This window comes from Brachyhypopomus gauderio, chromosome 12 (assembly GCF_052324685.1).
Source record: "Brachyhypopomus gauderio isolate BG-103 chromosome 12, BGAUD_0.2, whole genome shotgun sequence".
NCBI lineage: Eukaryota > Metazoa > Chordata > Actinopteri > Gymnotiformes > Hypopomidae > Brachyhypopomus > Brachyhypopomus gauderio.
In genome coordinates this window covers 8,299,266-8,319,487 of record NC_135222.1, presented here as the reverse complement: position 1 = coordinate 8,319,487, position 20,222 = coordinate 8,299,266, and the positions used below count along the sequence as shown (strand labels likewise).

General features: G+C 42.2%; 3 protein-coding genes across 5 annotated transcripts; all 3 read left to right on the top strand.

Annotated features, from left to right (window-relative positions):
* Positions 1-2,614: 2,614 nt before the first annotated feature.
* sv2ba (synaptic vesicle glycoprotein 2Ba) lies at positions 2,615-11,151 on the top strand. 2 transcript variants are annotated; one of them, XM_077024845.1, is made up of 14 exons: positions 2,615-2,902; positions 4,001-4,073; positions 4,593-5,092; positions 6,354-6,534; positions 6,775-6,926; positions 7,251-7,384; positions 7,590-7,679; positions 8,284-8,397; positions 8,478-8,566; positions 8,772-8,936; positions 9,285-9,418; positions 9,526-9,729; positions 9,946-10,105; positions 10,399-11,151. In XM_077024845.1, exons 3-14 carry the CDS (start codon positions 4,636-4,638, stop codon positions 10,580-10,582), a joined length of 2,064 nt encoding a protein of 687 aa, XP_076880960.1. In that variant the 5' UTR covers positions 2,615-2,902; positions 4,001-4,073; positions 4,593-4,635; the 3' UTR covers positions 10,583-11,151. The 2 variants fall into 2 exon arrangements, with proteins under 2 accessions (XP_076880960.1, XP_076880959.1); XM_077024844.1 differs by lacking the exon at positions 2,615-2,902 and having other exon boundaries at positions 3,503-4,073.
* Positions 11,152-14,175: 3,024 nt separating this feature from the next.
* mespba (mesoderm posterior ba) lies at positions 14,176-16,262 on the top strand. The gene is made up of 2 exons (XM_077024144.1): positions 14,176-14,910; positions 16,212-16,262. Exons 1-2 carry the CDS (start codon positions 14,176-14,178, stop codon positions 16,260-16,262), a joined length of 786 nt encoding a protein of 261 aa, XP_076880259.1.
* Positions 16,263-17,121: 859 nt separating this feature from the next.
* Positions 17,122-20,144, top strand: mespaa (mesoderm posterior aa). Of its 2 annotated transcripts, XM_077024098.1 has the most exons (3): positions 17,122-17,498; positions 19,000-19,826; positions 19,985-20,144. In XM_077024098.1, the coding sequence occupies exons 2-3, from the start codon at positions 19,194-19,196 to the stop codon at positions 20,033-20,035; spliced, it is 684 nt and encodes a 227-aa protein (XP_076880213.1). In that variant the 5' UTR covers positions 17,122-17,498; positions 19,000-19,193; the 3' UTR covers positions 20,036-20,144. The 2 variants fall into 2 exon arrangements, with proteins under 2 accessions (XP_076880213.1, XP_076880212.1); XM_077024097.1 differs by lacking the exon at positions 17,122-17,498 and having other exon boundaries at positions 18,203-19,826.
* Positions 20,145-20,222: the final 78 nt, after the last annotated feature.

Here is a 20,222-nt window from a genome sequence, read left to right as displayed (position 1 = left end):
TAGACAACTAAAAACAACGAAAATAGTTTTTTTGTGAAATTGTTCTAACGGGAACTGTTGTACCCAAGCATCACTAGATGGCGCTATATATCCAATTTATTGGACAAAGACACTTACCCTTAAAGCTGATTCACACAGGTTTAGAGATGGTTAGTAACTACTGACTTTTAGTACTGATTCTGTTTCCTTCATTACATGTTTGGTGGAAATAGATGGTAGATGGATTAGCTCTTTCAAATATTTGGGTATTTTCAAATCAATACTTTCATATTTTACATACTTTTTATTCAGTTTCATTTGAGTTTTATATGGTAACATCCGTTTTGAACTAAAAACTTACATTGCAAGCAATTTTATACTGCATTGAGTGTTTGGGATGGAAAAGGGTGGAATACCATCTCTGGGTTGGGAATGAGCTCTTGCCTCAAGTGAAGGAGGTTACGTAAGTTGGGATCTTGTTGATGAGTGAGGGAAGGATGGAAAGGGAGGTTGATGGGTGGATCAGCAGGGCATCTGCAGTGTTGCGGACTCTGTACTGGTCCATTGTGGTGAAGAAAGAACTGGGCCAAAATGCAAAGCATTCAATTTACCGGTCAATCAGTGTTCTGACCCACATGTATGGTCACAAGCTCTGGGTAGTGACTGAAAGATATAAGTGGCTGAACTGAGTTGAATTGAGTTTCCTCTGCAGGATGTCTGGACTCTTCCTTAGAAGTGAGGAGTTCAGCCACTTGAAAAAGGCTCAGAATAGAGTCACTGCTCCTCCACGTATAGACTGAGATGGTACGGCATCTGGTCCAGATGCCTCCTGGACGCATCTCTGGTGCACTGCATGTCCAACCAGGAGGAAACTTCAGGAAAGACACAAGACATGCTGGAGAGACTGCATGTCTCGGCTGTCATGGGGGAGAGGGAGGCCCGTGGCTCTTTACCTGGGCCGCTGTCCCTGCAACCTGGACCTGGATAAGCAGGGGGAAATGGATGGATGGATGGATGGATGGATGGATGGATGGATGGATGGATGGATGGATGGATGCATGGATGGATGGATGGATGGATAGATAGATGGATGATGGGTAGAATTTTGACTTGATTGAAGTATTAATGTTTATTTAATTTTTCATTCATTATTTATTAGTTATTCGCAAGGCACTAGTGACTTACCTGTGACATTCATTAATTGAAGTAATGTAATTGAGTATAGTTTTAGACTATTCTACGAATCATATTGTGGCTTTAGTGTCCAGTTGATGTGTGAATTCCAGAGAGGTCACCCAAAGGGTGCGAGGCGTCCAGGGTTCTCTTGGAATTTTGCAGGTTACCTTGTTCAGACATCTTATACACACTTTGGAGGGCGATCATAAGGACAATTCTAATCTTCCACAAAGACAGTTGATAAGGTCATGCCCTCTTCTTAACATGCAACACCTCCACCCCCCCACTCCCCCCATTTCAAATAAATCCTAGCAGATTACAACCACAGGCCTTTCTGTGGTAATCAGAAAACATTGGAGACCTACTTCTACTCAGAAGTGCCAAGCTAACGATGACCCAGAGGTGATGGTGATGAAGAAAGTGAATTACAATTTGAGCTTAATTAGCTCAGCATTTGAGACAGCCAGACTTCCTTTTCATTCATCTCAGAAGATGAATTCTCTCTTTTGAACACATCTATTTGAGATTCAATTTAGACACTAAAAATAACAGCTGAAAGAACAAGATAAAGAATACAGTTCATACAGTTCCTCAGACAATGTGTAACTGGACTTTCTGTATTGTATGAGATGTCTTGCCTTTAGTAATTTATGTTCACTAAATAAGGTAAAAGAAAGTTTATTAATTAATAGAAGTTTCTCACAGAAAATGACTAAACACTAGTACGAGAGCATGGACTCAACTGTCACTAAAGGTGTGACCAAATCTATCAGGGAAAATGGTAGAAGAAAATCGAAGGATAGTGCAAACTAAGTAAAGAGAACCCAGAGGATATGTGTGGTCTAAATTTAGCCAATGAGAGTGCTGGGGGTGGAGCTAATCCTCTTTGTGGTCGAATGATCTGAGATGAGGATTAGGCAGCTGTACCTGTGTACCACCATGATGATGTCCCTGATCAGGCCAGACCCCATGGCTTTCAATGTGGGCCAAAGCAGTGTTTCATTTGCAGATGATTGCTAGTGTTCTTAAGTGACCACATGAGGAAGCTGTGATGTTAGCAAGCATAAGGAATAATATAATATATTATATTATTATTATTATAAGTAATAGCAAGCATGTAGTAAGTAATATAAGTAATATTTCTTTTTAGTTAAAGACTATAGCAGCTATCACAGAGGTAAATCAACACAGTATCTCTGATCGCACAGGGACAATATAAGGTGAGATGTACCTTGTGATCACAAATGTAGACAATGCAGGACACAATGAAGCTGATCTGAATTAAATTTACTTTGTAGAAATGTAAAATAACTGCACTGGATCACCTAACGATCAGGACGAGGTAATTAATATATATATATATATATATATATATATATATATATATATATATATATATATATATATATATATATATATATAATTTAGACAATGATGACATTCCACCAAACCAGGAACAGTTCAACATTCTGTTGTTTGCAATTTCCTACACACATCAGCACCACCCCACCTGACTGGCCGACATGTAAAATCCAGCATTAAGCTGGAACGGACTCAGGGAGGTTCTGTGCAGATGATCCCGTAGGACATTGTTTGGCTACTAATCCCCTGGTGTGTTACACAGCTTCCTGCTAAGGTGCCAAGTAGAGTTTGGGTTCAGAAACTCTCCTTCCTGAAATTATTCTTCCATTGATATATATTTTTGCATAAGGAAGACAATATCATGTCAAAAGGAGCAATAATTCAGGTGAGCTGTAAACATTTTTCTAAAACATTATGATAACAGTCTATGTCAAATTTCAGATTAAGATGTACGTGTGGTTTGATTTGAACGAGTTGTGTTTCCTTCGATAATAAAATCATTCTGCAATGAGAAGGACATTTAGACTTTTGAGACGGCTACATCAGCAGCTTATTTCATGTCCATAGCCAAAATGAATTTTTGGTCAAGCCATTTTTTCATTTATTAAGGGATGAAACATGGATTGATATATATTACCATTGCATATTTTATTTACATTTTATACAGTTAGAATGTTATTTTTATTTTGACATTGATATTTATTAAAAATATTATCTTGTTATCAACTGCTTGAAACCAAAATACTATTAAATGTAAAAAAAAGAAAAACTTTACATTTATTCTAAATGAAGTGCTTATACACATTATTCTCTAAGCTAGTCAGCTAGTCACAGAACCTGTGCACCTTCACAATAAATAAATTCTAACCAAAATAATCCATTAAAAGATCTTAGATGACGATTTAGTGGGCATTTGTCATTTTGACAGTCAACACACTGAGACAAATGTCTTGCAGGGTTGCCCCTTGGGCAGTCCTGCCAAGCCCAGCCCACGCAATATGTGTTGCATCCATATATGGGCATATCACATGACAAACTTTCATAGAGTTCATATTTTTATAAACATTTACCAGTGAGAAATTGTATTAAGCTTTAAGGAAAAATCATTGACTATTGAAGTGACAATCATATTGCCAGTTAACTATTTGGTTTTTGGTCTACTTTGGTAAACACATTTTAATATATTTTTATTATAGTGGACAATGCCATAGTAAAAGTCTGTGTTTTATACCAAACCTACTTTTAAGCATGACCAGAGACCCCTGGCTATGTACAAAGCCTTCTGCTGTCATAAATGTTGAAGCATACAGCATTTAGTGATGATGATAATAAAGCTGATTTAATGGTGCATTAGCTGACTTATCTGACTAAGCAAACAGTGGAAAGGTGGAAGCGTTCTAGCCTTAGTTGGCATTGCAGGTCACCTTGCTGATTCACATCTGATTTGCATACTGTTGACTGTCGACATCACTATTCTTTCTAGCTTCTTGTTTGCACTCTAGATCATATCTGATTCCCTCTGCTTAAATATGGATTGAAGACCTCATCACAACAAGGTCAGATATCAAGAAAGCCATCAACCTTCTAATGGTGAAAATAACTTATTATAACTTATTATATGATAAAGAGTGTCTTTCACCATTGTTCTGAACTACAAAATGTAAACAAATGTTAATGATCACAGCGGTATGACAGAGCAGCAGTGTCTGTTGTACCTGGTCCAACATCATTAAACATATATTTCCTTTGCTGTTTTGAAGGTCAGGTCTAGGACACGTCTGGCCACCTAAGTTTCTCACACTCACGCATGACCAGAGAAGAGTATAGTGTGCTCAAGGAGTGCTTACTGCCAGGCTAGAGAAATTAAGTAATTACTTTGGGGACTACAGCGCTCCATGTATGAGATATTCTCTGTCTATGAGTATAGATGCTAATACTTCCTCTCAGGTGCAGCATGCTGCCTTGTGTACAAGCTTACAAAGCAAAATTGCCACCAGAAACCCTGACACCATATCAGAAGATCAAGAGACAGTATAAAACCTACAAACGCAATCATCTCTGTTCTTTCTTGGCAGATAAAAAAGCAACTCTCGTGGTCTTCCTTCTACAATAGCCAAAATGGACAACTCTTATGAAAACAGCGTGCAAGGCACGGAGGCCCACCCCGCCCCTGGAGATGTCTTCCAGGACGGCTACCCCGATGCAGCCAGCTACCCTGCCCCCGAGGAAGACGCGGCCAGTGACGTCACCGAGGGTCAGGACGAGGACGAGCAAATGTACGAGGGTGAGTATCAGGACATCCCTCACCCGGACGACATCAAGGAGGCGCGGCGGACGGCGCGGCGCGAGGCCAGGACGAAAGCCAGGTTGGCGGCCGTGGAAGAGGAGCAGACGCTGGCCGACCAGTACGAGAGCATAATGGAGGAGTGCGGCCACGGGCGTTTCCAGTGGATCCTGTTCACAGCGCTGGGCCTGTCCCTCATGGCCGACGGTGTCGAGTGCTTCGTGGTGGCCTTTGCCCTGCCCAGCGCTGAGAAGGACATGTGCCTGTCGAACGCCAACAAGGGCATGCTGGGTAAGTGGAGCACAGGAGTGAGAAGCAGACGAGTCTGAGAGCCAGACTCTGAGTGCTAGACTAGTCTGAGAACCAGAGTCTGAGCGCTAGACGAGTCTGAGAACCAGACTTTGAGCGCTAGATGAGACTGAGAGCCAGAGTCTGAGTGCTAGATGAGTCTGAGAACCAGAGTCTGAGCGCTAGACGAGTCTGAGAACCAGAGTCTGAGCGTTAGACGAGTCTGAGAACCAGAGTCTGAGCGCTAGACGAGACTGAGAGCCAGAGTCTGAGCGCTAGACGAGTCTGAGAACCAGACTTTGAGCGCTAGACGAGACTGAGAGCCAGAGTCTGAGTGCTAGATGAGTCTGAGATCCAGAGTCTGAGTGCTAGATGAGTCTGAGAACCAGAGTCTGAGTGCTAGACGAGTCTGAGAACCAGACTCTGAGCCTCTGAGAATTGAATGAGTTGGAGTCCTGCAATTCTTCTGAACATAAACTGTGTCAGGGGACAGAGGGAGATTTTCAATTATATATTTGACTGATGCTTTCACCTTGTTCTTTGCTAGCAGGGGTTTGGCTTAAAGGAATATTTGGGTGGATTTGGGGATGGAATGATCTTGATCTGGTATGTAAGAACAGTGGTCCTGTGGCTTCTACAGTCTGAATGGGACAGGTGCTAAAACTACTGCGTGGCGTGAAAGCTGGCAGCAGGCTGCCAAAGCCAGGGAACCAGACGGTCACTTCTCTCTGGGGAGACTGTAATCCAGTAGGAGGTTCACACTACCTTCACACATGCTTGCTAATCACCTCTCATTCCCTAATTAGCTGTGTGTGTGTGTGTGTGTGTGTGTGTGTGTGTGTGTGTGTGTGTGTGTGTGTGTGTGTAGTAAAATACTGAGGGGGTGGGGAAATGAGAGAGAGAGATAGAGATAGAGAGAGAGCGAGAGACAGTGTGAGTTGGAGCTATTATCTACACCACTACAACATATTGCCTGTTAGTCTCATGTAAAACAAACGTGAAAGTGTGCCCTCTAGAGGTTGAAAAAGTTATAGCCCTAGAAGCCTTAGCTGTTCCATAGCTCACTATCGCCACAGTGTGTGAAGCTGACGTTTGTGTGTGTGTGTATGTGTGTGTGTGTGTGTATGTATGTATGTATGTGTGTGTGTGTGCGTGTGTGTGTGTGTGTGTGTGTGTGTGTGTGTGTGTGTGTGTGTGTGTGTGTGTGTGTGTGTGTGTGTGTGTGTGTGTGTGTGTGTGTGTGTGTGCGCGCATCTGCCCATAGGTCTGATCGTGTATGTGGGTATGATGGTGGGTGCCGTGGTGTGGGGCGGTCTGGCTGATAAGCTGGGCCGGCGTCAGTGTCTCCTCTACGCTCTGACCATCAACTGCACCTTCTCCTTCCTGTCGTCCTTCGCCCACAGCTACGGATCCTTCCTCTTCTTCAGGCTCTGTTCTGGCGTCGGGTAGGACTCATCCTTCTTCATTAATGCCATGATGACATGATGACATTCCTCTAACATGGCTGTACAATATTAGCCTATTTCTATACACATGTCTATACCACATGTTTCTGATCACTGCACTGTGCTGTATAAGTCTTGTGTGCCTGCAGATCGGGTCCAGGTCGGGTGAAACGATCGGCCGTCTGCTCCCTGTTTCTGACGTCCGTGCATGTTCACACTCTGCCTTCCTGTCCTGTGTAGGATTGGAGGCTCTATCCCCATTGTCTACACCTACTACGCCGAGTTCCTTCAGGTGGAGAAGAGAGGGGAGCACCTGAGTTGGCTGTGTCTGTTCTGGATGGTGGGAGGACTGTACGCCTCCTTCACTGGCTGGGGAGTCATCCCTCATTACGGTAATAACTGCAATAACGACCTGCTTAATTATACTAATAATAACTACGGTGATAAGGACCGTAATTAGGCCGTAATTATGAGCGGTAAGGAAAGACAGGAAGAGCGAAGGAATTTGTTTTGGGGGGGGACAGGAGCCATGATAGGAGACACCGAGCAATACGGGGTTTTATACAAACAGTGGCACAGTTTACCATTATCATAGGAATCACCTAGGGGATTTGGGGGGAGGGGGACCTGCAGCGGCTTGAGCACCACGGCGGCTGCATTTGGGTGTGTCCGGAAGGGGTCGGACGGCAGGTAACAGGGCTGTCTCTGCTCGTCAGGCTGGGGCGTGAGTATGGGCGCCGAGGGCCACTTTCCCGGCTGGAGGGCCTTCGTGCTGGTGTGTTTCCTGCCATCGGTGGCCGCCGTGGTCGGGCTGTACTTCATGCCCGAGAGCCCGCGTTTCCTCCTGGAGGTAAAGCTGTTCATATCGCCACCTGATTTTTCACGGAAGCTGTGGTGAAAAATCACACGTTTATTGTCGAAAACCTCAGAATCAAATAAACTAGAAATGCATTCAATACAGCTTGACGTACATTACGTCCATTGATAAACGATGAAATATGTAAATGTCTAAGGTCCCAGCGGGCCTCTAGCAGTATGCTGTCGCATGCTTTCAGACCGCACGCCATGACGAGGCCTGGATGATCCTACGTCTGGTCCACGACACCAACTGGAGGGCAAAGGGCGAACCGGAGCGAATGTTTCAGGTGCGGAACGGCGTTCCGTCTCTCAGCCGAATCCCAGTGGGGAATGTTATGTAGCAACATTTGCTTGAGCTGAAAAATAAACCCATGGTGACTTTTTTCTTTTGACTGGCCCACACAACTGCTGTCAGGCAGAAGTTGTTATACAAAACATTTACTATATATCAACAATCAAGAGTCAGTGTGTGGTGCTCTAGCCACCTCAGATTATCAAAACCTTCTTAAAACACATAAACCATTCCTGTGACTCTTTTATAGTATTAACACTGTTTTGTGTTGATATTTCATTTTATTGGTTTTTGTTTATTTGTTATTGCAGTGTTTTTACTTAAAATAATACCCAGATAAATTGTTTATAATTTCTTGGGAAGTCTTGGGTGCAGACTTTGCCAGCAGAGAACATTTGTTCAACATCTGCACAATAACATCACCAATAAATGAGAAAGCCCATGTTCAAGATAATACTCACATGAATATTAATGTCAGCTTTAATTCAAGCTTATTTGCATATAAATTGCCAATCATGCCTTCAACTTTCCAAGTTAACTCATTCCAATGATGCCAAAATTCCCTGATGCCAAAGTAGGTTTATTCCCCCTTATCCCAGGTATCCCAGATTAAGATTCCCCACACCCAGGAAGACGAGTTCATCGAGATCCAGAGTGAGACTGGCACAGCCTTCCAGAGATGGATGGTCAGACACATCACCCTGGCCAAGCTGGTATGTCACATGTCTTAATCAAGAATGCACATCTCAAGTTACAGATTGGTCCTGATTGGCTGGCTGTGTTGTTTTTAAAGGTCGTAAAAAACCTGATGTCTCTTGCCTCTCCTCAACTGCGACTCAACAGTTTGTTCATCGCCATTGTTTGGTTTACAATGGCTTTTGGGTAAATCATTTTAGTCCTGACATTTCTGCTGTCAATTAAAGTTTGCTTCATTGTCATTTGTGTGAGTTTCTGTGTATAACGCATAATCTGGGAAGAGGCAGAGAAATAAATTAGAAGCCGTCTTACTTTTACAACACACTTACAAACGAAATGTTAACTAATACAAAAATGTACTGAAAAAAACCTTTTTCCCATTCAATCCCAGCTATTATGGGTTGGCGGTGTGGTTTCCAGACCAGGTCAAATACCTTGAGTATGAAGTGTATGAGTCTAAGATGAAGACCTTCCACCACGAGAGGGTTGAGAGATTTTATTTTAACTTCACCCTGCAAAACCAGATTCACAAAGACGGGGAATACATTCATGACAGGTATCACACGTTCAACATTTTCTTCTGCTGCTGTTTTTGTTTTAAGTGATCTTGTACTGTGTTTATGTTTCTATTCATATTCTGAAAGTAAAATACAGGTTCATTGGTTGACCAATGACCATCAAAGAATCGCTTCAATTTAAATTTGGCTTTGAAAGCCTTTCAAGTGTAAAGAAAAATACCTCTGAAGTGTCACGGACATGGTGGTGACATGACGGGTGTTGCAGTGAAATACGTGAAGTGTTTACGTCGCAGACTTTGATCTTTATTTTACATATTATGCTGAACTATTGGACATGAAACTGAAAACCAAGTGATGCATTTCTGTCCTGTGCTTTTTGTATTCAGGTTTATCAGCATAGAGATGAGGAATGTGAAGTTTGAAGACTCCCTCTTTGAATACTGTTATTTTGAGGACATCCATTCAACCGACACGTTCTTTGAGAAATGCACACTTCAAAACACTATATTCTACAACACTGGTATTTCAAATGAAGTAAACACAGGCAAACAACTCGTGTTCAAAGGACAAGTTAACCAAATATATTATAAAATGTAGTAAGACTGTTTGATTTTTGTTTCTTTTCAGATTTATGGCATGATTCAAAGTTCATTGACTGCAAGTTTGAAAATGTGACCTTTCATCACCCGAAAAGAGGCTGCCATCTTCCCTTTGAGGAGGAGAATGACATCCTGATCTATATAGTTAGCTTCCTGGGGTGTTTGGCAGTGATTCCAGGCAATATCGTAGCAGGTCTGCTAATGGATAAGATAGGAAGAATCAAAATTATAGGTATGTGGGTATAGGTTTCTGTCATTCAAAATACACAATGGAAGAGTAGTTTAAACTAATGAGGGCATACTTAAACTTTAGAGTTGATCTTATTTTGAGGAGGGGGGGGGGGGTGAGGTCAAGCCTCATCTGCGATTGTGTGAGCATACACGCTGCGTGTGTGTGTGGCCATGCGTATGCTTGCGAGTGTTTGGCCATGTGTGTGTTTTCATGCAGGTGTTTCCATGCTGGTCTCTGCTGGCTGCACGTTTTCTCTCTTCCTGTGCTTCAGCCCGGGAACTGTAATCAGCTTCGAGTGCCTCTTCTTTGCCGCGTGTGCGTCGGCTTGGAACGGAATTGAAGTGGTGACAGTGGAGCTGTACCCAACCTCAAAAAGGCACAGCTGACTTTACACTTTAGCGCCCGAAAAATGTCTCGCGCGCAGGAATGTAAGGAACTGCGAAGGATGCAAAACGACCGACGGGAGACGAACGTTTTACATAATTCTCAAAATCGCAAACGACGTCTTTAAGCAACATCTCTTTTTTGGGTTGCTTATGGAATCTCAGTGCACTCTTTAGCATATTTGCTATACCGCACTGATTTCTCGGCCATGTGTTCTGATCTGGTTACCCTGCAATGTGTATCCCCATCTCTCCCTGAACGCTTCCTCTGTTTCTCTCTCCGCAGAGCGACTGCTTTTGGTGTGCTGAACGGTTTGTGCAAGCTGGCGGCCATCATCAGCACCTTCATCTTCTCCAAGTTCGTGGGGGTCACGAAGATCGTTCCCATCTTAATGTCCTGCTCCGCCATGGTGTGCGGGGGCTTGCTGTCCTTCCAGCTGCCAGAGACGCGAGACGTCATTCTCCAGTAGAGACACAAACAAACCACTAGCGCGAGGACAAATGCACAATCAGCCAAAGATCAGACAGGTTAAGAAATTGCCTCATACCGCCACTCAGTCCAACACTGAACTTTGGCTGGTGGGAAACCACGGAAGCAGAGGATGTTTATGGTCATAAAGTAAAATGATGTTTAACTAGTTAGTTAGTTTAACTAGTCGGATTAGTTTTTCTCTATTCAGTCTTTTTAAATCCTTGTAATAAATGTCCCAAAATACATTAGTTTGTGCATTGATTTTTACAATGCCCTTCTGTGCGAACAAGATGTAAAATATGGGTCATATGATATGGATCATATAGATCAAAATTGTATTATGCTAAATGTTTTTGCTTGTATTCTCTACTTGTTTGGAAAGGTGACATAGGCCTAATTTATTTTAAAACATTTTAGATATTTTCTTTTCTTTTAACTTTTTTTTTCTTTCATTTCTGGTGGATTATATTACCACTTTGAAAGCAGATTCATGTATTTTATCTCTGTTATCTGAATATAAAAGTAATTTTGCAATTTACATGTAAATCTACTAAATCTATCTATTGATCTGTATGCTGTATTGAATCTATTGACTTAGATGCTTATTTTATTTTAATAAAATAAGGGGGGGGGGGGGGGGGGGGTCCTGTACCTGTGTCAAGCATATAGTTTTGTTTAGCGTGTTTAAATTGTGATCAGGTGACTTGTATGTCGGAAGCTGTTTAATAATTCTGTTTTGTATATTAGACTAATTTCAGTTTTTATTGGGCTATTTATTATTATTTTTTATTATTGGGTTATTATTTATTATTTTCCTACATGTCATACAATTTGCAGCAAGAAGGGCTATCAGCACACCTGCTTTATGGTGCAGAGATTTTTCTTAATTTCAGAAAGTTTACAGCACAAAAGAATGACTTTTTTATTATTATTTTAGAATGTATTCATAATGATTCTTAATGTATTCTTAATGTATTTTTCCATAATGATGTATAGTGTAATTCTATAATTTTAACATTTTAATTCTATAATTGTAATATACTTTGAAATATTGCATTTTCAATATATGTACTGTGTAATAATTTATATCAATAGATGTTCAGAAACCCACATAACAAATGACAAATGTTTTTAACACTCATTTGCAAAGATGTAGCGAAATTAACACAGCTTGTGTCTATGCATAGTATAAAAATAGCAGTTTTTAGGTTTTTATCATTATTGCAAAGTTTAAAATAAACTAATTTGAATAAGAACCTTTATTTACTCTTTTTGTATTTCATATTTTTTAAAAGTGATAAAGAACTAATCTGTTTCAAAAACAAAGAGAATACAAGTAATACTAATTGACAGATATTTCAATCGGTGGTGTTTTTTTGCCTCCATTGAAAGCTCAATAGTGGTTAAACACTGGAACTGGAAATGTGGGATCTGGGAATGTTGGAACTCAGTGTGTGATCTGGTTTCCGGCACTGATGAGATGAGCAGCCTCTACTGTGGGAGAGAGTGAGTGGAGAGAGGCAGTTGTAAAAACACAGGAGTGCACACGTGTGAACTCCTCACACTTCAGGCTCTGTCCCATCACGTGAGGGAAGACGTGACCTGGCCTTCAACCACTGCTGTGCTGTATCTCTATATCTACAGGACGCATTTTAAAACAAGAAGTTCTTGTTTACCAGTATCAGAAGGATTTGAGGAATATGTAATTTTTTTATTAAAGAAAAAAATCCCTTGTTATTCAGGCCATTGAAAAGCACCTCATGACAAGCTCCAGCTCTCCCTACATTGGAGAAACACTTCATTTAGGCCAGAGAAGAGGACAGTTTGAATTATAGCATAAATCTTTTTAGAATGAAGCAAACTCTTACAAACACTGGGGACCAGAACTTCATAATGCATGATAATGTGTAATAACAATCAGTCTGAAGAGGACTCGGAATCAAGCGGTTGTTGTGTTTTACGCAGAAGGTGTGAAAGACCGCACGCCCACACCGTCCTTCCCACAGGAGTGCAGGTCAGCACGAACTCTCACAAGGTCACGCCAAGGGTCACCCTATGACATCACCTGACCCAGGGTGACTATGACATCGCAGGACAGAGGACGGCACAGTTGGTAAAGTTAAGGGTCTTAGTGTCAGCCAGTGTGAGCAATCTTGCCTGCACAGCACTCATATAACACACCAGATATCTATATGAAATATTACATTACATAGCAATATTAGCATTACTTATTCATAGTAATGCTGCCATACAGGTCACTCCACACAGGGGCATCAGCTCTGAAAGACAGTGGGTGTGGGACCAGCACCACGTCACCTTCTCACAACAGCCTAGCGCACTGCACACAGGTAGATAGAGTGGGAGAGGGAGCACACGTGGGAGGGCGGGGCCTGGGCACGTGGGAGGGCGGGGCACAGATCACGCAGGTAAACAGGGCAGAGCATGGAACGTACACCAGGGCAAAACGCACAAGAGCCTCTGCAGTCTTTGGCCATCACCCCCAGCCACTGTATAGTAAACAGTATGGTAATAGTATAGTATAGTAATAGTACAATAGTATAGTAAAATGTACGACAGCATGACAAGCATAAAAAATTAAATGCTCAGATTACTCTCTTCTTAATGCTACTTTCTGTTCTTATAGTTTGAAGGCAGCTGTTTACATGAATTCTGCAAAAATAATAGGTTACTAATACATACATACATACATAAGAATAAATAAAAACATTTTATTTTCTAACATTTATATTTTTATGATATTGTGCAAAAATCAGTTGATGTGTCGCAGGACTGTGAACTAAACAAGATGTAGTATTCCAAATAACATTTCTGCTACGGGAGTCTGTGCGGACCAGGTGCTGTGGGATGTGATAACCAGCCACTGCTTGCCGTAACATCGAGATGGGCACGGCAGACAGAGGCGAGCGCTTAATGAGCCTCACATCGGCGGCCCCTGATTGGCCGGCTGGTCTCGTCTCTCTCAACTTCTGTGCCAGTTGCTGCCTGATTCACAGGTCTGGAGAGGCACTGGTCACCAGTCCGTGGAAATGTCACACCTGAAGTGTAATGGACTAATGGAGGTTATTAAGCATAATTAAACATCATTAAGGTCAACTGCACTGCTTAGCCTTTGAAATACAAGCTCATACAGCAATTACGCTGAGGTTGATCACAATATAATTTATTAATTTGGGCTATTTATGTTTTTGAGCGTATTTGTGACTTTGTCACTGAAAAGGATGAAAGAGAGAGAGTCAAAGATTACTTCAACAGGTTCATCATATTTGTGTGATTCTAATCACAATGTGTATAAATATATACATAAAATCTTTTTTTAAGTGATTAATAAAACACAAGGACATTAACATGCTTGCCAAATACTGTATTAAACCAGAAGAAGAGTCTGAGAACTACACTGGGTTGTTCTTTCAGGAGGAGTCAAAATTCACACCTCTGTTCCTGGGGCTTCACTGGGCCTTTTCCCAGACCGTGGCCCCAAGGCCTGCTGAGGTGTCACCTCACACCTCCTGGTCCAGCATAAAAGCCTCTGGTCTTCCAGTGCAGCCTTCATTTTCTGTTCACTCCTCTAGCATGGATACCTACAGCTTTAGTCTCCCTGCTCAGAGACAGTGGAGCTGTCCTAGCTCAGACTCGGAGCTCTACAGCGTCTCCTCGCCTGAGACCGTCTCCCCGGCTCCGTCAGTGGACCTCAGCTGCTCCCCGTCCTTCCGTCCTGGGTGCGCGTCCTCCAAGGCCGAGCGGGTCGGCTCTGAGAAGGCCCAGGCCCCCGCTTCCCCGAGTTCCGCGGGACCGGGCCGGAGGAGCCGAAGGACCCGGCTGAGGAACCCCAGCGAGCAGCGGCAGAGCGCAAGCGAGAAGGAGAAGCTGAGAATGAGGGACCTGACGAAGGCCCTGCACCACCTCAGGACCTACCTGCCCCCGTCGGTGGCCCCCGTCGGCCAGACCCTGACCAAGATCGAGACCCTGCGCCTCACCATCCGCTACATCTCACACCTGTCCGCTCAGCTCGGCCTCAGCGAGGAGTACCTCTCTCGGAGACGGCGGGACGATGGCTGGCGAGCCCCGCAGGACATTCTGGGCTACTTCCAGTGCAGCTCCGCCGCCAGGGCTTGGGACCAAGGTCAAGGACAGGGAGGCGTCGCCGAGCCGCATATAATCGGGAACGACGTTCACTGCGCAGGTCAGCAGCCTGACGCGTGTCAGTACCGCAGCGCACGTCCAGAGGCACTGACAGATACGGCGTACACCACTGACTTCAGCTCCTTACAACCACCCCAGTCTTCTCAAATAACACAGCCCTGTCAGGTATGTATGCGATCGCGATCCGCAATGAAGAAAATATCAATATGTCAGCTATCAATATATCAAAATATCAGTATATCAACACTCAATAAGAAGTGATGAGCATGTATTGATATTTTTTGTAGAGAATTCAATAAGAAGGTCAGTGATGCATATGCTTTGGTTAGCAGTAACACTAATACTTACTCTGTTCTTTGTTTCAGGTGTATGGCTATCAGCTTGTACCACAAGCCTTTTGGAGCTGAGAACTGCATCACTGTATACTACCATTGGCCAAATTCATGGATATTTCCATATAGTGGATATATAACTCCATATAATGAATGTAAACACAATTTTAGATTTAGATTTGTAGCTTTATTTTAATATACTAATTTATATATTTGTGTATGTTATCTGTCTGTTTTGTAAATACAAAAACTCTATTTAATATGTATTTATGTATAAAATAAATCATGTATTTTGAATAAACAAACTCTTGTTTTAAACCTCCTTTTTATATATATTTTCTTACATACAAAATCTGTATAAATTCAACTATTACTGATTAAAAAAAAATGTTTACTTGTTTAGTAAGACCAATGTTGAATGAGCACGTAAAAAAATAAACTCAAAATAACCACAAGAGGGCGCCAGAACATTGATTTAGCATTACCTTTGATCACGTCTGCAAATTTTTTGTCACAGTGTGGTACATTTACTAAAGTATATGAAGGATTATGTAAACTTTAATCAGACATTCTAAACGTCTATATTTCATATTCACACAGCAGTACAGGCTTCATTTCAGTCTGGAGAGGGCCACACTGTTCACATATTTGGGTAGTATTATTGGGGTGACACGTCGACCCCCAGCCAACCCCTCCCCCCAATCCAAAACTATGCTGATCACGTGCCATCTCATACTCATGTACAATATGTTTACTTGTTCTGATAACAAAGCTTCCAAGTATCCTAACCATAATCATTATGAACGTCCAAGCTTTAATCAGTGATTGGACTGTTTGCATCGCACAATGTGCACCACATTACTGGAACATTCCAAATAAAACTAAACCAAAGTGTCTGATTGCTATAATAGATTGTGGGCACAGCCACAGGCTGCGCGTGTCCGCACTCACTCAGACTGTTGATGGATCCAGGATACATTATAGATGGTCACATGGGGTCTTTTTCTATATTCCGAAAATATTTACAGACAAGCCTCTGTTGTAACAAAACGCACCATCGTGTAATGCTGGAAAGGCTTCTGCGATCATGTGTGTTATGTGTCACTGTCTAACAGCCCCCCCCCCCCTCCCCAGAACTTCTCAGAACTTCTCATCATCAGAACTTCATCAGAACTTCTCATCTAGCCTGCGCAGGGTTCCATATGCACACTACAGAATCACTCCAGATGCACACAGACCATCATTCTGTTATCACCATACCCATCACTGCTAACATTAACTCATATTTACACTGTGTAACGGCTACACAGTGTAGTATAACCACGCTTGCCAGGTTAGAGAATAATTAGGGAATCAGGCTATGGCCAGTGAAATCCTGCTGTAAGATGACACCTTTATAACACCGTTACAGTACAGCAGCCTCCATAACTGTAAAATTGACAGCGCTCTCAATGCACAGAGTGAGCGTAATCATTGTAATGAGAATATAACACTACATAATCACATAGTTATGCTGTAGCTACTGTTGGTGATGCAGGGCGCACTATTACTGAAAAGTGAAAGCTAAGGGAAATATATATATAGGCTATATAGGCTATATTTTTGGTTATTTACCCATATCTTGACTCTCCAATCTCTGATAAACTACTAGCAGAAGACTTGGAATACACGCACTGTGTAAATCATTCTTCTATTCTGTTATGTAATACAGGGGGTTAACGAATCGATCTGCTGATTGTATTGACATCAGTACCAGGCAGACAACAGTTCCTTATAGCTACATTTGTTAAACACAGCACCATTACTGTAGATACTGGCAGACGTAAAATGTAAAAACACATTTGTTTGACTCACTTTGATTAAACAAATAATAAGATACAAGCCGGGTTTCCATCCAAACCTTTCGAAAAAATAATGCGCAATTTCCAAGTTTCAGCAGAAAAAAATGCGACTTAAGCCTTGTTTCCATTCATTAGTTATGTGAATAAACTTTAGATCACGTGAGAGGACGCCAAAACAATAGTGGTTTTACGTCCATCTGGCAGTTACGCATTTTTGCACGTTGAGGTTTTGAAACATTTTTTTCTTTTTCTTTTCTATACATGGAGAAGTTAAATTCAATTTTTGCTCTCTCCAGAACTGTTTTTGCATGCATTTGCCTCTTTACATCGCGATCATGTACAGAACCACATGACTTGAGGCATGATACGTCATCGTTTATGCGAAAAAACATTTTCCATCCAGTTTTTTCGAATTTTGGCGATGCGATAGTCTAACTTTTCCACCTCCTCCTAGCGTAAAAATCTTTTCGCGATATTTGGGGCTTTTTTCGAATTTTGGTCTTTTTCCATCCAGCTTTTTTCCTGCGCATTTTCAAAATGCGCAAAAACTCGGTGGATGGAAAACCCTCTACAGATAACTGTAAGTTCCAATGGCCAAAAATAAAAATGGTACCTTTACAAAAATATGCTTCAAAAATATAACTGATACAGGCACTAAGCTGACAAATATTTAATGTGTATTCGATCACATGTACCGGAAAGGAAGCTTATTGTAACTAATGAGGCTTAATTCAACGTGAAGAGCTTCTTCGCACTGTTACGTCTAGCCATGAACCCAGCCTACAGGCCTCATTTTCACAGCTCGCACACTAGTTTGCCCTAAAGAGAGATTGGTACATTTAGAATGCATAGAACACAGCAGTGTGAATTATGGTGTTTTAAGTCATTAGGCCCACAAGTTTGTTTTCCCAGTCAGCGTAATCCATTTGATGTGCAAAGCCTAATCGCAATCCACACTCGTCTCTTTAATCTTGCGTAGCACACACACCTCTAAAACATGTGAATATGCGGGCCTGGTGTGTTAATTAGCTCATAATCACGTGTGTTAAACAACATTCGACGAATGCCACAAGTAAGGCATATTTTTCCATGTGGTTTGGCTTGCTTGTCATTGCATTGTTTTCCTCCGTCAATTTAGTCTTTAACTACAAAATCTACTCTGAAAACATTTCTAAACGTCATTTTTGTTGTTATATACATATTTGCGAATAAGAATTTGAGTGGGGTGTGGTGGGGGAGGGGTAGAGAGGGCGATGGGGGAGAGTGTGTGTTGTCTGAGGATCCAGGAGTCAAATGTGGCACTTCTGTTTGTGGGAATCACTCACAACACTCTTCTCCAGCACTGTGGTCTGCATTCACACCATAACACCTCCCAGAAGAGATACACATCCAACATAGAACAGCATCACACAAGTTTATACTCTGCACTTATAGGGTATCCCTATACTGGTCATTACAGAGGATATCTATACAACTTACACTACCTTTTGAGGTCAAATAAGGTAATTGATGTAAAAAAAATGCTACCTTATCTTAAATTGCAAACACCTGGCATTACAGATTTATGTTTTAATTGTTTCAAAATAAAATAATAATGTAAATTTTCCCTTTGTGTTTGTTGACTTAACATTCAGTTTTTCAACCCTCATCCAATCTGGATGCATCAAACAAAACATCAAACAAATTTTCAACCCTCATCCAATCTGGATGCATCAAACAAATTTCACAGACTAGTGTCAGTCTCATTTTAGTAACTATACATTGGGATGATTGGATTGTTTGGGTGTGTTACCTCCCCTCTGTAACCCTCCCACTTAGTCCTAGAGAGGATTTCTGAGATGATTTAAGACATAAATCATCTCTGAAATGCTTTGTAAGGTGCTAAATAAATTGTTTGCCACCAAGCATTTAAAATTCATATTCAAAGGGCAAGCTATACAAATCCATTAAATGAAGTTCTCTCTGATCTTATATCTAACTCATATTTTTTTGTGTTAAAGACAGAACTAAAACGAATTTAGTGTTACTAAAATTTCCAGACATGTTCATTATTGCAGTAGTCATGCAGACTCCATTTCTAGGTGTTTCTTCTGAAGCTCACACCTCACCCTTGAGCCTGGTTGAGATTCTCTTTCCCACGGACCCCCTGCGTGCGGCGTCACCTCGCTTCTGAGTTCCAAGGACAACTCCTGAAGGTGCCACCTCGCACCTCGTGGAGGATATATCCCAGAGAAGCAGCCTACAGCAGCATGCACTCCAACACTCCAGAGCAGCCATGGACATCTCAGACTCTCTGCTCCAGCTCCAGGACAGCACCGGTTTTCTGTTCCACTGCGGGAACCTCGTGGAGCAAAGCTATGCTATGTCTGACGCCGGCTACCACAGCGCCTGCAGCAGCCTCTCCCCGGCCTCCTCCACGGAATCCTGCTGCTTCTCCCCTCCGAGCTTCCACCATGGAGGTGGGCAGGGGGGAACGGCGGAGAGCTCTCCCGCCACGAGCGCCCACAACCGGGGGGAGGAGAGAGCGGTAAAGCCGGCCAAGAGGACGGGACGCCCACGTACGAAGTTCCCCGGCGTGAAACGGCAGAACGCCAGCGAGAGGGAGAAGCTGAGGATGAGGGACCTGACGAAGGCCCTGCACCACCTCAGGACCTACCTGCCCCCGTCGGTGGCCCCCGTCGGCCAGACCCTGACCAAGATCGAGACCCTGCGCCTCACCATCCGCTACATCTCACACCTGTCCGCCCAGCTCGGCCTCAGCGAGGAAGAAACAGCTCATGGGAATCTTGCAGAGGAGACGCAGACCACTGACAGAGCACCTGTTTTCCACACTGAGCAATTCAATCCAGCCACCACACAGACACAGATTTCTCCTGCTCAGGAATTCTTACATTTGCCATACTATCAGGTATGAACCTTTAAAATGCCTTTATAAATTTTAGATAAAGTTCTGAGCATTGTATTAAGATATTAACAGCTAGTATTGAGGCAGTCATTGTTGTACACTGACTTGATAATACAGCAATGCCTAAACTAATGTTTCAAATCTTGTCTTTTGCTTCCCAGGAAACAGATAACAGTGGCCTGCCTTCAGTTCTTGATTTCTGGTTTCCCTAGTTTTTCTATGGACAATATCAAGGAATACACAAATAATTTATGCAATGTTGGTAATACTTTAAGGCTGTAAATATTTTGTATTTTAAAAATGCTTATTTATATTTTTGTATTTTAAGAGAGCTCTATATTTATTATTGATTGTAATTGTTTCAAAAAAATAAAATGATAATAGAAACTTTACCTTTGT